The sequence below is a fragment of the Colossoma macropomum genome, unplaced genomic scaffold, assembly GCF_904425465.1.
Source record: "Colossoma macropomum unplaced genomic scaffold, Colossoma_macropomum, whole genome shotgun sequence".
In the NCBI taxonomy this organism is placed as follows: domain Eukaryota; kingdom Metazoa; phylum Chordata; class Actinopteri; order Characiformes; family Serrasalmidae; genus Colossoma; species Colossoma macropomum.
Window position 1 is genome coordinate 32,914,466 of NW_023494806.1, and position 13,726 is coordinate 32,928,191.

The following is a 13,726-nucleotide window of genomic DNA, read 5'->3' on the forward strand; positions in this document are numbered from 1 at the left end:
CAGCCGTGTTGTTGGTAGGTATTGCGACATATTGTTAAAAACTCCAGCATCACTGCTGTACCTGATCCACTTGTACCAGTTTAACACTCAGTATCATGTCACTACCATGTCACTGAGAATCTGCCACCTAAACAATACCTGATCTGTGGAGGTCCTGTGGGGCTTATGCGCATTCATGAAAGGGCCAAAGGGGGGCTAACAAACTTTGCCAAGAAACAGAATGACTAACAACCTGTAATTGTAGAACTACAACTTTTTAAACATTATGACCACCTGCCTAATGTGCTGTTGGTCCTCCATGTGCCAAGAATAGACTCCACAATATCTGAAGGGACTGGAGAATTTTGAGGCCAGGTCAACACCTTGAACCTCACTACCTTCTTTCATTGCTCCAAGGTGCATTTTCCACGCTTGAAGCATTGTGTATTGTGACCTTTGTTGCCCTCATGCATCGATGAGCCTTGGGCGCTCAACACCCTTTCGTTGGGTCATGATCTGTCCCTGCTTGGACCATTTTTGAAAGGTATGTACCACTGTTGACTGGGAATACCCACAAACCATGGCCGTAACAATTTGGTCATTGTCAAAATCGTTCTGGTCTTCACGTATCCAACAGGTCGACTACAAGAACCAACAGTTTGCCTATCGTCTCACATATTCCAGACCTTGATTGTCTCATCATAGTGGTGCATGGCAAGGTCTGGAATATATGAGATGGTAAGCAAACTGTTGGATGAGTGAAGACCTGTGCGATTTTGACAAGGGCCAGATTGTTACGGCCACTCAACTGAGTCAGAGCATCCAGCAGGTCGACTACAAGAACCAACAGTATGCTTACCGTTTCATATATTCCAGACCTTGACATGCACCACTATGATGAGACAATCAAGGTCTGGAATATGTGAGACGATAGGCAAACTGTTGGTTCTTGTAGTCGACCTGTTGGATACGTGAAGATCAATGTTATTCTCTTCATCTGTGAGTGGACATATTGTTTTGGCTCTTCAGTGTATTTAGTAAGCAGACCTGATAAAATGGACAAAGAGTGCAGATACAGGTCTGGTGTCCCTAATAAGTGTACATTAAAGCAATGGGCAGGGCAAAAACTACGCACAACTCACAGACACATGCAAACAGCAGACAAGTTATAATGAATAGAACGCACATATGGACACACATGGATAGACGGCTAAGGTCTCAAAGAATGGCCCCCCGGACAGGAGTTTACAGACCAGAAATGGAGACTTAGACTGAAAGAATATGATAAAGAAAGAAAAAGGGAGCAGAAAGAGAAACTCACCTTGATTAAACCATTCCTCTACAGTTAGCCAGCGCAGCAGCAGCACGGCCAAAAAACAAGCAAAGAGAAAGAACAGGCGTGAAAAGGGATGTGTATTTGAGTGTTTGTGTGCGGATGTGTGCTCATGTCCTAAAGCAGACAGTGAGCAGTTTAAAGCTACATAAGCAAAGCAGGAGCACGCGAGGAAAATTGGTTTTCTTTAGTTTCTTCAAATGTATTCTCCAGGGAATGACTAATACTGCTCTTGTCAGGTCGTCCATGCTCTTCTAGCTGTGTGAGTGTGATCTGCCTGCCTTTTCACTGACTGACCACATGGTTCTTTTCCTCCATTCCTAAGCAGGGCCTGTTTTCAACCTGAAAAGCGCATTAGCATTATGTCTTAGCTCGTCAACTGTCGAGAGTTTTGTAAGCAAAGCTTTCAATTCAGGTAACAAACTGCAGGGAGAGGGTGCAGAGTCTAAAGAGTTCTCCAGGAACAAGGTGAATTTCCTCTTACCCCAAACATAGTTGATCAGCCAAGACATGTTTGGTGTCCCGAGTCTTTTCTGTAAATATATCTCCTTTTGTAACCAAATTAAAAACTGTGCTCTTTATTAGAGTAAAGGTGAATGGCCAGTGAAAACAGGTCACTAAGGTTACTTATAAGTCAAGGAGTGAGTATGCCTCCTACACCAACTATAATATTGAATCCACTGTTCCGTCCTTCCAGGCTTAAAAGCAACCAGCTACAGTTGCGTCCTTCCAGCAAAAGCTGCTCCCATAGATCTCACTGACATTATGTTCCCCTTCAAAGAGACACTAACATTTAGACAAGCACCTACCCAAACTCACCTCAGCTGCTTTCAAATTTCTAATGAGAATCTAAAATGGATTAAAATGACTAAAACATGGCCATTTTTGAGGAGCTATAGGGGGGAAGCCAAAGGAAAGTTTCCAAAATGCAACCAACTTCTAAGACTAAACTTTGGAGGTGTGGAAAAATGTCCCTGCAGATTTCTGAAAGGGAGTCTCTTGAACAAAATGGAGGCTGTAATAAAGGCAAAGAGTGGATAGACCATTTTTTTCTGATGCTGAAAAATGAATAACTTGTATTTAATGACTGGATATTACATGAATTTGCACAAAACTGTATGCCCACACTCCTCCACCAAAATTAAACATCTTTTATGGGATCAGAACATTTTTTAACACCCATAGTGGCACCTATAGCTAAAGCTAGCGTCACATCTTTGCTTCCAGAGAGTACCTTGAAGTTCTCCTCACACTACAACGATACCGAAATCCTTGTACTAGGACAGTCACAGGAAACTCGATCTTTGATGTTTTGGTTTATGCTAACCAGAAAAGTTGTTTTCAGTCCTGCTTAAGATAGAATCTGAACTTAACATGGTTAAACTTTAGCTAAGAGTGCTAGATCTGCTTTGGAATACTGCTCAACATGTGTATTTACCTTTCTAAACAAATATATAAATAAACAAACAAATGCAACCATTTGAAATTGCACTAAGCCAGAGCAGATGCTCACATGCTATTCTCTGTTGCTAATAATTAAATTGTCAAGATTTAGGCCAAATTATCCCTTTTTAACTCAGGTAACAAATTGCTGGGAGACTGTTTTTAGAGGGAGGGCTATAAAAAGCTCTCCAGAAACATAAAGCTTCACGTGGAGGGAGATTTGAGGCATTTAGCAGTTTAAATGTAGGTCATTTTGCTCCTTCAAAGTGTACCTCCAGGGCCCTTAAACGGATAACTAGCCCTCATTAGCTGTTGTGTACATGCAGCAGGGGCTGCTATCATGATCGGCGGCCGTGCGATTTAAACACATTGAGGTTTTAGGTTGTTTTGGCAGCTTAATTGGCTCTCCCCTGTAGACTTGGACAGGGCCACGGCAGGATCGACGCTTACACTCAAGCGGTAGAATTAATTAAATGCTATGACTCACGACTCCAGGCGTTTGGGAACTGCCGCACCTGTTTGTCACTAGCTGAAGTCATTTCTGACCATGTGGATTAATATAGACCTTTAATAGGATCAAGGAAAAAGTGGGTCCCGCTGGCACTGTCTGTAGAACGCCCACCAGAGCTGGACTGACTGCCTCAAGACGACTTCACAGTAGAGCAGCCAGCTCCACACAAGCATACAGCGCAGCTTTATCAGTGAATTCCTACTTGCACCTATTTAACTGTCTCTGAGTCACTGTAGACATGCAACAGCTATCGCTATGACAAAGACAAAGCTAACAAAGAGTTAAAAAGATAAATAAAAAATGCTGTTAACTAATCAAAAGTATAATCAATATCATCCATAATAACAATAACAAGAATATAAATAGAAAATAACAATAATACTAATAAGGTGTGCATACGGCAACCCAGTACAACCCAGCACAAAAGTGGATGTGCTTTTGCATGCACATCAGTATAAACAAATGCTATTCCACATTCCATTTAAAGACATTTTACACTGTGCTTTCGTTTTATACTACTGACTCCACTCAAAAAATAAACAATAAAAAACAGCTAGTGCAGAGGCTGCAATAAGACAGTGTTCAAATATGTTAACTTAGATGTTTAGTTTATTTGACATTTTATTCTCTCCAGTCGTGTTAATTTTAGCACTATAAAGTTTGGTCAGTAGGGGGAGCAGTGCACTCACTGCCCAACTTCAAACAGCGGCTACAAGCACAACCGTTGGCTTGCGAGCCACTGAATGCTGTCATTATAATGCCTCTCTTCTGAAACATCTGCATGAATTAGGATAAAGGATATATACGGTATTTAAATGAGGTGCTGGTAGGCAGGCGCTTGATTTCACGCACTGACACTGATTCATCATTTGCACTCAAATCTCTGCTTTTTTCCATATCATACGAAAGTTTCATGAATCAGATGCAGAGTAGCTTGTACGTCGTTAAATGTGATCTAATCTGAACTCTTTTTTACGCAAATGAGAAAGGGCCATTGTGGCTCCTCAAGGCTTCTCAATGGATGAAGTTCACCTCTGACTAAGGCTAAACGATCTGGTCACTCACAGCTCTTGCAATCTGGAAAAAAAAATTGCAATTTTGATATAAAAACAATTAATCGTTCAGCCCTAACACTGATTCCTGTTTGCTTATGATTTGAAGCTCTTCTCAAAAAGGTATTATACAACAATTAGTTCCAACCACACATCTCATCGGCTGAAAAAGTGTTCTACCTGTGTCATTATATCTGATAACAGCAAAGATTTATTTATTTTTTTTACCATACCTGCATTATTTCCCTAACTACCAGTTGCTAAGTAACAACAACATCTGCAATACGCCACTGGTGGTAGAACTACTTTTTTTGCCAGAAGAAAGCCAATAATACAGCTGATATTTATCTCCTTTTTTCCCAAGAAGATAATTTGTAGTCATTTTTACTTATTTTTTTATATTATTTCTTAAAACAAGCAATGTTATCTGTTAATTGAATAAGACAATTTCACTAGATAAAATGTACTTAAACAAGTAAAAACTTTCTAGAAAATAAGTTGAATTATGGCCATGTGCAATTTATAACACATGGGCCAACCTAGGCTTTAGCAATTCGGGTTGGCCCGGTTTATTTTTAAGATTTTATTTGAGGGGAAATGTTGCAGGGAGGCGTCACAGGGAGGCAGCTCAGGAAAGCATCGCAGGGAGATGTTGCTGGGCACCTTTGCAATGAAGTGTTATAGTTAGGCATCACAAGGAAGCGTCGCAGGGAAGCACTGTAGAGAAGTGTCGCACGGAGGCATCGCAGGCAAGTGGGCTTTCTACATGCAAATTTAAGCTAAAACTGACCTCAAGTTTTCACTACACTCATATAGATTTAATGAAATAGAACTTACTCAACAATAATTATGTTATTGGATATTTTTCACATTTACACAGCTAACTGACTGTTCACAGCCTCCCTGTTTCTGAGCTAAAAACTTCAAGGTGAAATAGGTTACGACATGACAAGGCTAATAAAGTTGGCTGAGGTGTTGTAACAGATGATTAATATTTGTCTGTTTATCTCAAAAGACTTTTTCGGTGTAGATTTCAAGTCAGGTTACCTACTATGGACATTTAAGGTCTCACTCTGGCTATGATGCAGCAATAGAGAGATGCTAAGTGGTGCTCAGCTCACCAATTAATGCTGAAAAGGGCAATCTGCCCAGTGAGCAGTAGCCTCTTTGCATTTGGTCACTGGTTCTGCTGTTAGCCCTACCTTCTCACTTGTGTTGGGTTTTACTAACCTTCTGGATTTCGAACCACAAGCAGGTTAAATTGCCCCATTTGCTGACCAAATCACAGCTATGTTATTTGCAATAACACGCTCCTTTTGCTGTTATTGTGTGTAAGGAAAGGACTCAAACAAGACGGAGACTGAGAGACTGACCTTTGGCCTTCTTCCCGCCGAAGCAGCCAGCATCGTCCTTCTTCTTCCTCTGAGGCCCTGCGGAGCCTGGAGCCTGCAGCGCTGACGGGTCCAGATACTTCTCAGCCCCCGGGACCTCTTTGTGCACATGGTAGGACAGGTTCCTCATTATGCACACACAGTTCTCTACAGACTGGGAGACAGATGGAGAGAGGAACAATGCAACTACTGACTTGTACAAGTGCTAGAAAAGTCTATTGAACTGACTAAGGCTGTACTGGACCAAAAGGTAAAGTTTCACAGGTAAGGTGTACCGGGGTCCTAGAAAAGCCCTTCCCTGCACATTTAAGGGTTCTACCTGCTCTAATACATCCATTCCATCTAAGCAAGGGCTTGATGACTAGCTGATCAGGTGGATCAGGTGTGTAAGAGCAGGTAAAATGACAATATGAAAGGCAGGCGTTCTTCAGGACTAACTACCCACTTAAAAAATCGTCCCTCAAAGGTTCTTTAGTAAAGAAAATGGTTCTATATAGAACCGTGAACACTTCAAGAATGCCTTGCATGATTAAAGGATTCGTTGCATCATGAAAGTGTTCTTCAGACTGATGGACAGTGTATTTTCTATGGTTTTATACAGAACCTTTTCAAAAAGGGTTCTATATAGCACCAAAAAGCGTTCTTCTATTGTTACATGCTTGACATCGTCACAGAGAAGAACCCTTTTGGTGCAATAAAGAACATTTTTCAAACAGTTTCTATATAGAACCATCTACAGCACATTCTCAATCAACCTGAAGAACGCTTTCACGACATAAAGAACCCTTTAATCATACAAATGGTTCTTTGAGTGTACATGGTTCTATATAGACCATTTTCTTTACTAAAGAACCCTTAAGAAACCATCATTTTTAAGAGTGTAGGCTCTTTGGTGAAGACCTTATAAATTCTAGGCGTTCTGATCTTTGAGGTTTATTTTGTTAGACTGTGTGGCAGACGTTGCGAGTTCTATTGGAGAACTTTTATTTATAAAGAACACCTTTAACATGTGAAATATTACCCCATGAACCTGAACATCATGTGGGTGTCCCCACTTGCAACAGGCTTCACATCTCGTTGGACAATTTTTTTCCTGAGTGAGCGCATAAGGTCATTCAGAACGGACACTTTTATGCGTCTGCCTTAACAGCTTATAAAACCAAATCGAATCTTGACCTCAGAATCAAAAACTGCATTGAATCTAAAAAAAAACACGTGTGTATGTGCAGGTCTAATCAAATGAAGTGGACTCTGACCTTGTTGTCCATGTCCTTTTTGCCTACTGCTGACTGCAGAGCATGGAGCAGAGCGTCCACCAGCCCGTCACACTCTCGCAGCCTCCTGCGCGCCTCTGCACCGTCTGAGCTCACGTTCCTGCACACACACAGACACAGCTTCATCAGAAACCCCACAGTATGAAAATATAACTTTGTAATTGCACAATAACTTACTGCAATTAATATTTACAGCATGTTTGTTTACAGTAATGATAACATACTGTATTTCAAATGCAGTATAAAACTATTTTCACAAGGCTGTAAATGACAGCAGCATATTACTGTAATCAATGATATTCTCTTTTTTTAATACTACAAATACCCACACACACACACAGTTGTATGCAAAAGTATGTAATATACTAACACATTAACCAGGGAACAAACTTAAATATCACAATTTGTTTGTATTTTGGAAGAAAATGTCAGTCAGTCATTCAGTCAGTTAGGGACACTGGGCCTCCATCACCAATACTTTTCTAAGTTTTTTCTTAAATTTGTTCTTGAGAAAGGTTCTAAGAGTCTAAAAGTCTATGTCAGATTTATGATGTGTTCTTAAACGAAGCAATTGTTCGCACCTTTGTGCTCGAGTGTATGTGGATTAGAACAAATCCCAAACAAGAAAACTTTGGTCAATGTCAGAATCTTCGTGAAAACCGTAAGTCTGTTTTAAGAAGAAATTTCTTCTTAAGAATGGTTGGTGAATGAGGTCCACTGACTATTCATGGCAGGCCCGCTGAGGGGGCAAGCAGGTCTTTCAGAAGTTAAGTGTTCAATATCTAGTGGTTTCTCCTCTCATTATCTAATTCAATTACTAACTATGCCATGAAAAGGAACAACAAAAGATGAGCTACTTCTACTGGTATAGGGTGGGTCTTCAAATCCGGACCTTGAATCCAGTTTTAAGTCCTGGACTGTGCAATTACTGGTAGTTAACTGACCCGGTGATGTAACTGATTGGCCACCTAGTGTCCTACATTCGGGATCAGAAACTGGATTAAAGATTTTCTTTTAAAGCTGACCAAAAACCAGCCAAGAACAGTTGCACCTTTTTTAGACAGGAAACAAAGAAAAATGGCTTTAGTTTTCTCGGCTTAAGAGAATCTAAGTCCTTGTGCAAGCCCGAAAGAAGATGAGTTACAGCATCATCAGTGCGTCACTATTTTGACATGTTGAAAAGACCCTATCCTTAACCACCGTAAGATCATTAGAGTGTCAGACCATCAGGGACCTCCACTTCACTCCACTCTAAAACAGAAAATATTTCCAAAGCAAGACTGTATAACTGCAATCTAGGAGAACTGCAGAGTTTAACTGCAGAGTTTAACTACTCTAAGTTGCATGATTCAATCCTTTGGTTAATTACCAAGGCCTTCATTAACTGAACCGACCATGACTCAAGTACTTCTCTAACAATTCAAGTGCGGGAAGTTGAGAGGGTCAAGACTGTCGATAACATTTTGGGCTGATTACTCTGGGCTGGCAACATGAAAGTGCCTTATAGGCTATATTTGTAGTAATTCAGGGGGCTACGTAAGCAGACCCCTCCTCAGGTTGTACAGCCTCAACTGTTTGCCTATTGTAATTAGTTAGATAAAGAGTCTCAAATATGCAGTGAAATGAAACTAGGGCTAGTCGATAAAAGAGTTCTTGTTCTACCAATTTTCATAGTCTTTCTTAATCTTTAACTAGTCTAATTTGAAGATAGTGGTAAATGAGCTAATAACTTTCTCTGCTAAGCTAGCTATTAGCTATTTACAATTTAGACATTAGTACTTTTCAGAAATAACTGATAGAATGACTGGATTACTTTGTGTTTTTGAAGAAGGTAATGTCTGCATCATGCTGGTCTGCATCATGCAACTCCCTAGCCACTTGATTTGAGACAGAATAGATTGTACATCTCATAAGAATATAGTGCATTGTGCCTGAACTGAGGCACTGGGAAGCATTTCAGAGCATGAACACTATGTTATGCTGGGTTCTGGAACCTTCAAGTTCTGCATCTTTGTGGCGGTAATAACTAATGCTAACAGGAGACAACACGAGCAGGCACGGGGACCTCCGGAGCTTAACTGAACAGAGGCAGTGTTGTTTCAACTCCAGTTTTACACCCTTCCTCACCCTCCCTCAATCATCCAGCAGCACATCTGCAGTGGCCATGCTCCAGAAAGCCAAGAGACGGATGGTGTTCACAACCGCAACTACCTGCTTTTCCATCCTCCCACCCTCCAGTAAGCTGCAGTACAGACAGCTCCAGCAGAGCAGACTGACTGGCTTCCATCTTTTACAGTGTTTTGTGAACATATGGACCTGAATAACATATGTAGTCCAAACATAATGGAACACTGAGAAACTTCAATTTCTGGTATGCGCCTCTGTGTAATATGCCTTGTTGCTGCTGTGTCCATTCATAGTTATTATAGATACGAGTCACCAACCTAAAGGTTGCCTCTGAATGTCCCTACAAGTTGCAATTACTTATAGGAATCTTTCCACTTCCGATTAAAACAATTTACTAACCTACCTACAGATATGATGTTTACTTTGTTACTGACCTTTATCCTTTCATTACGGCAGAGAAAAAGAGAGTTTCAGTGGTCAGTGGTAGGTGGTACATGCTAGTAGTAGTTACTGTTTATTCCATATGCATTTACCTACAATCTGTACCGCTGTTTGAATTACATACATTCTCACAATAAGAAACTTTTTCATTCAATGGACATATCACTGCTGTATATGCAACAGACTGGGGTTCGATTTCCCACCTGGGCAAACATACCATGCTACATCAATAAGAGTCCCTGGGCAAGGCTTCCAAGGCTGCATTTGCCTGCATCTGTATCTTGAATAAATTGTAAGTCGCTATGGATAAGTAAGTCACATCTGTAGGCATAAATGTAACATGTAAGAAAGAACCAGCTGGCAGTCATTCTTTGGTCAAACATGCTTCTTAACATCTTTCATGTTTCTGACTACAAAGCACTTAAACCTACAGGCTTCACAATTGTGTAATGTGGTCATCACTGACAGAACTTTACAGACTGAAATCTTCCACCTGGATTAAATGGTTCCCCTTCCAAGTTCTGGGAACCCCAAAGAACTGTACCTTTTTCCTATTTTCCCTTCGCTGACACAACTGAATCAGCCCAAGAAGTCTTTGACAATTGACTGATGAGCTGAGTCAGATACGTTAGAGGAGGGAATACCCAGGACCCACAATCCCCAGAAATTGAGAACCTAATAATGATAAAGATTGAAGTAATCTTCAAATGCCTTGCATGGCTCTTAGCCCTGGTCCTGGAGTACACATGCCCTGCTTATTTTAGCATTTTACCTCCTCTAACACACCTGGTCAAACTAAAATATACAAGACAGGGCTACCAGGATTGGGAACCTCTGGCAGAAGACTGAGAACTGAGGTCACAGAAGGGCAGAATCATTCCCCCATGCGGCACATGGCACAGACTTTTTATCTCCCAAAAGGCAGGGAAAGCTGGTCATGGCAAATCAGGCTCTGCTTCCAAGCAGCTTACTAGGCAACAGATGTCAGCGGTTACAGTTGCCATGGATACGAGCAGAGTGGAGGGATGGAGATGGAGTGGCGTCATGCACTGGGAAGGTCCCCTACCAGGCACTGCCGATACTTCGAGGACTACACGCATACAAATATGCTCATCTGCCTGTATGTGCACTACAACGTCGTGGCGTCTTTCTGTCCATCTCTCCGTCTCCCTCATCCAAGCCAAACCAGATTACACTGATGAAACTGCTACAGAGAAAGAGAAGCTGCAGGGGAGGGATAGAAGACTAATGAGGGAGGGAGGGAGAAAGTGAAAGAGGGAAGGAGGAGGAATGCAATTTCAGGCCCTACTGTCCTGAGGTCGACTAATCAGCCCCAGATGTCAAGAGAGTAAGAGACACAGAGCGAGCGAGCCAACAAGCAGAGGAATGTTAATGTGGAATGTGTTACATTAGCAGAAGGAGGAGGTCACAGTTACTGCCAGATATTACTTACATTTACTCTTCTCAACTAAATGCCATCAAAAAAGCACCCACAGTAACATCACACTGCAGATTTCATTCTAGGTTAACCTTTAGAAGTCATGTTATTTGTCACTCATACACTAGTGTCCAGAAGTTCTGCTGAAAGGTAAGAAGCCCCCCCACTCCCCTCATCACTCAGTGTGATGCTAGCAAACATGGGCACCGGCTAGTTAATGTAACAGAATTAGGAGTTAGCACTCTCCTCCAAGCGTGTTGAGCTGTTGCGTTAGCAGCAGTTTGAGAAGATGTGGGGGTGCTTTGCATGTCTCGGAGGAAACTTGGGCTCACCTTCATACTCCCAGCTTGCTAGCAAACCTAGCTAGCAGGTGGAACTGAAAATAACTAAATTGGGTAAAACACTGAGTAAAATTTTTCTTAAAAAATGTCCAAAATCACTGTTTTCAATACTATAAAATCAACTTTGTTGCAGAAATTATTCTAATATTATGTTAATATTCCATAAGTTCTAGACAAGCTTTAAAAATTAAGACATTTTTGATGATGAACACCTTTAAGAATGATTCCATACTATCTAAGGAAGCTGAGCATCAAGAATAAATAATGAAAAATGAAAGTGCTTTCGATCTGTACCACATTTGTGTTTGTAAGTAGACACTGGGAAGCATTTCAGAGCATGAACACTATGTTATGCTGGGTTCTGGAACCTTCAAAGTTCTGCATCGTTGCGGTGGTAATAACTAAAGCTAACCGGAGACAACATGAGCAGAGCCAGAGGAGCTGAAGCTTTAGTCTGCCCAAATGCCTGCTTTGTTGCAGGTCGAGACAATCGGTAGCCCTGGAGGTCCTGATAGCAGTGGACATTATCTGCGATCCTGTGTGGCCTCCCAGACTCCGGCTCTCACACACCCCACACAAACACACTCCCTATCTTTTTAATTAAGAGGTCAATGGCAGATAGAGCCAGCGGAGAGGGAGGAGAGCTGAAGAAAACAACTTGCTGCCAGACAGAGAGACTGATACAGTTACAGTTACACAACTGGCCTGTTATTATACCTATTTATACTTTTCTTTGGCTTTTTTCTTATAATTTACTGCCATTCTTACTTAACATTCATCGGCCACATTATTAGAAGCATCTACCTTGTACCTCCTCACTGGCTACTTTATTAGAAACACCCACCTTGTACCTCCTCACTGGCCACTTTATTAGAAAAAAATCCCAACTTGTGCTTTCACTAACTGTCCACTTTATTAGAAACACCCACCTTGTACTTCCACTTACTGGCACCTTTATTAGAAACACCCACCTTGTGCTTCCACTAACTGGCCATTTTATTATACATTTTGTAGATTTACAATTACAGACCATCTTTTGCTAAACTGTTTATTAGTGCTTGTCTACCCCCATTTATCACTGGTCAGCTTCTGACCATAGGATCGCTATTGTACAAATATTATTTGAGTAGCAGATCATTCTTAGCACTGACTAGTAGCATCATCAGTGCAAGTTGAGAGTGGACCACCATCCAAAACCATCCAAGAGCAAATCTGTAGTCAGAAACTGACCACTGATGAAGCACTAGAGGATAACTAACACAAACTGTGCATCTCAGACGAGCTACAGTCTGTAACTGTACAGCCCCTATATGGGAGAGGTTTCTGATAAAGTGAGTAGTGTAGGTGCTCCTTCCTGGTTCCACGGTGAAATAGGTGTATCTGTACATACACTGTACATATCTACAGTGTAATGAAGAAAGACTGTATTTTGACTGCACCAAAAACTGGCAGCTTTATAGAAGACAGGACAAGGGCACGAATAGCCTCTCTCCCTCTCTCCTTCTGTGGCATCAAGCCGCAGGGTAACCATGGAGATTACACAACCTTTCAGGACTTGGATATCTTAATCAAAAGCAACACGGCCACAATGACCCCCAGAAGGTCCGCGGAAAAGTCGTTGCTTTTAACAATCCTGCTAATGGGTGCATCTACCCAGAGAGAGAGCAGCAGCGAGGGCATGATTATCGATTTCAGCCTTTAGTTAGCAAACGTGGAGAAGCAAACACAAAACTGTACATATTTTCTTGATGAGTATGTCGGAAAAAAAGGAACAGCACCTCTTCATAACATCTATCATCTAAGCCTGAGCTTCAAAGCCGCGGTGCTGTCGGTATTGTTAGAGGTCGGCTGAAGTGCTTTCTCTGTTGCACTCCTAAAAGGAGCCAGTACAAAAGCAGAACCACTTTCAGCTCCCTAAAGGACATTTCAGTGGATCGTTCTTTAAAGAACCAGTTGATGAGATGTGCGAATGCGAACCTTTTTACATTTTAAAGAACCTCCACCCGATGAACAAGTGTTCTTTGAAGCGATGCCAAAGAATCACCGTTGGTTCCTTAAAGAACATTTTAGTGGATTTCTTTAAAGACAATTTTAGAGAACCTCCTGTTCTAAAATGTACATAATCTCCACATAACAAAGGTACCTTAAATTGGTATGGAGCCTTTATATAATATGAAGATTCTTAAAGCCTGTAAAGGATTCCTGATACTCAGAAATCTCTTTTTTAAACATGGTTCTTTAGGGAACCAAAGGAAGTTCCTCTATAGAATCACTCCAAAGAACCCTTTGTGGCAGCTTTTTTTTGTTTCTTTGTTTTTTTTCTCAAATAAGAGTGTGGATGTACAAGTTCTACGAAACAAATAAATTTTGAACTTTAAATTTTAAAAAAGGTTTCA

The 13,726-nt window shown here is 41.1% G+C and overlaps 1 protein-coding gene across 1 annotated transcript in view; it reads right to left on the reverse strand.

The window, feature by feature from the left end:
* arvcfb (ARVCF delta catenin family member b) overlaps window positions 1-13,726 on the reverse strand; it is a 149,098-nt gene that overhangs the window by 59,595 nt on the left and 75,777 nt on the right. The window contains exons 6-8 of the mRNA XM_036599157.1: window positions 6,966-7,083; window positions 5,692-5,863; window positions 1,301-1,318 (exon numbers count right to left, since the gene is read on the reverse strand). Coding sequence (XP_036455050.1) covers window positions 1,301-1,318; window positions 5,692-5,863; window positions 6,966-7,083 — 308 coding nt within the window. The remainder of the gene's footprint in view (window positions 1-1,300; window positions 1,319-5,691; window positions 5,864-6,965; window positions 7,084-13,726) is intronic.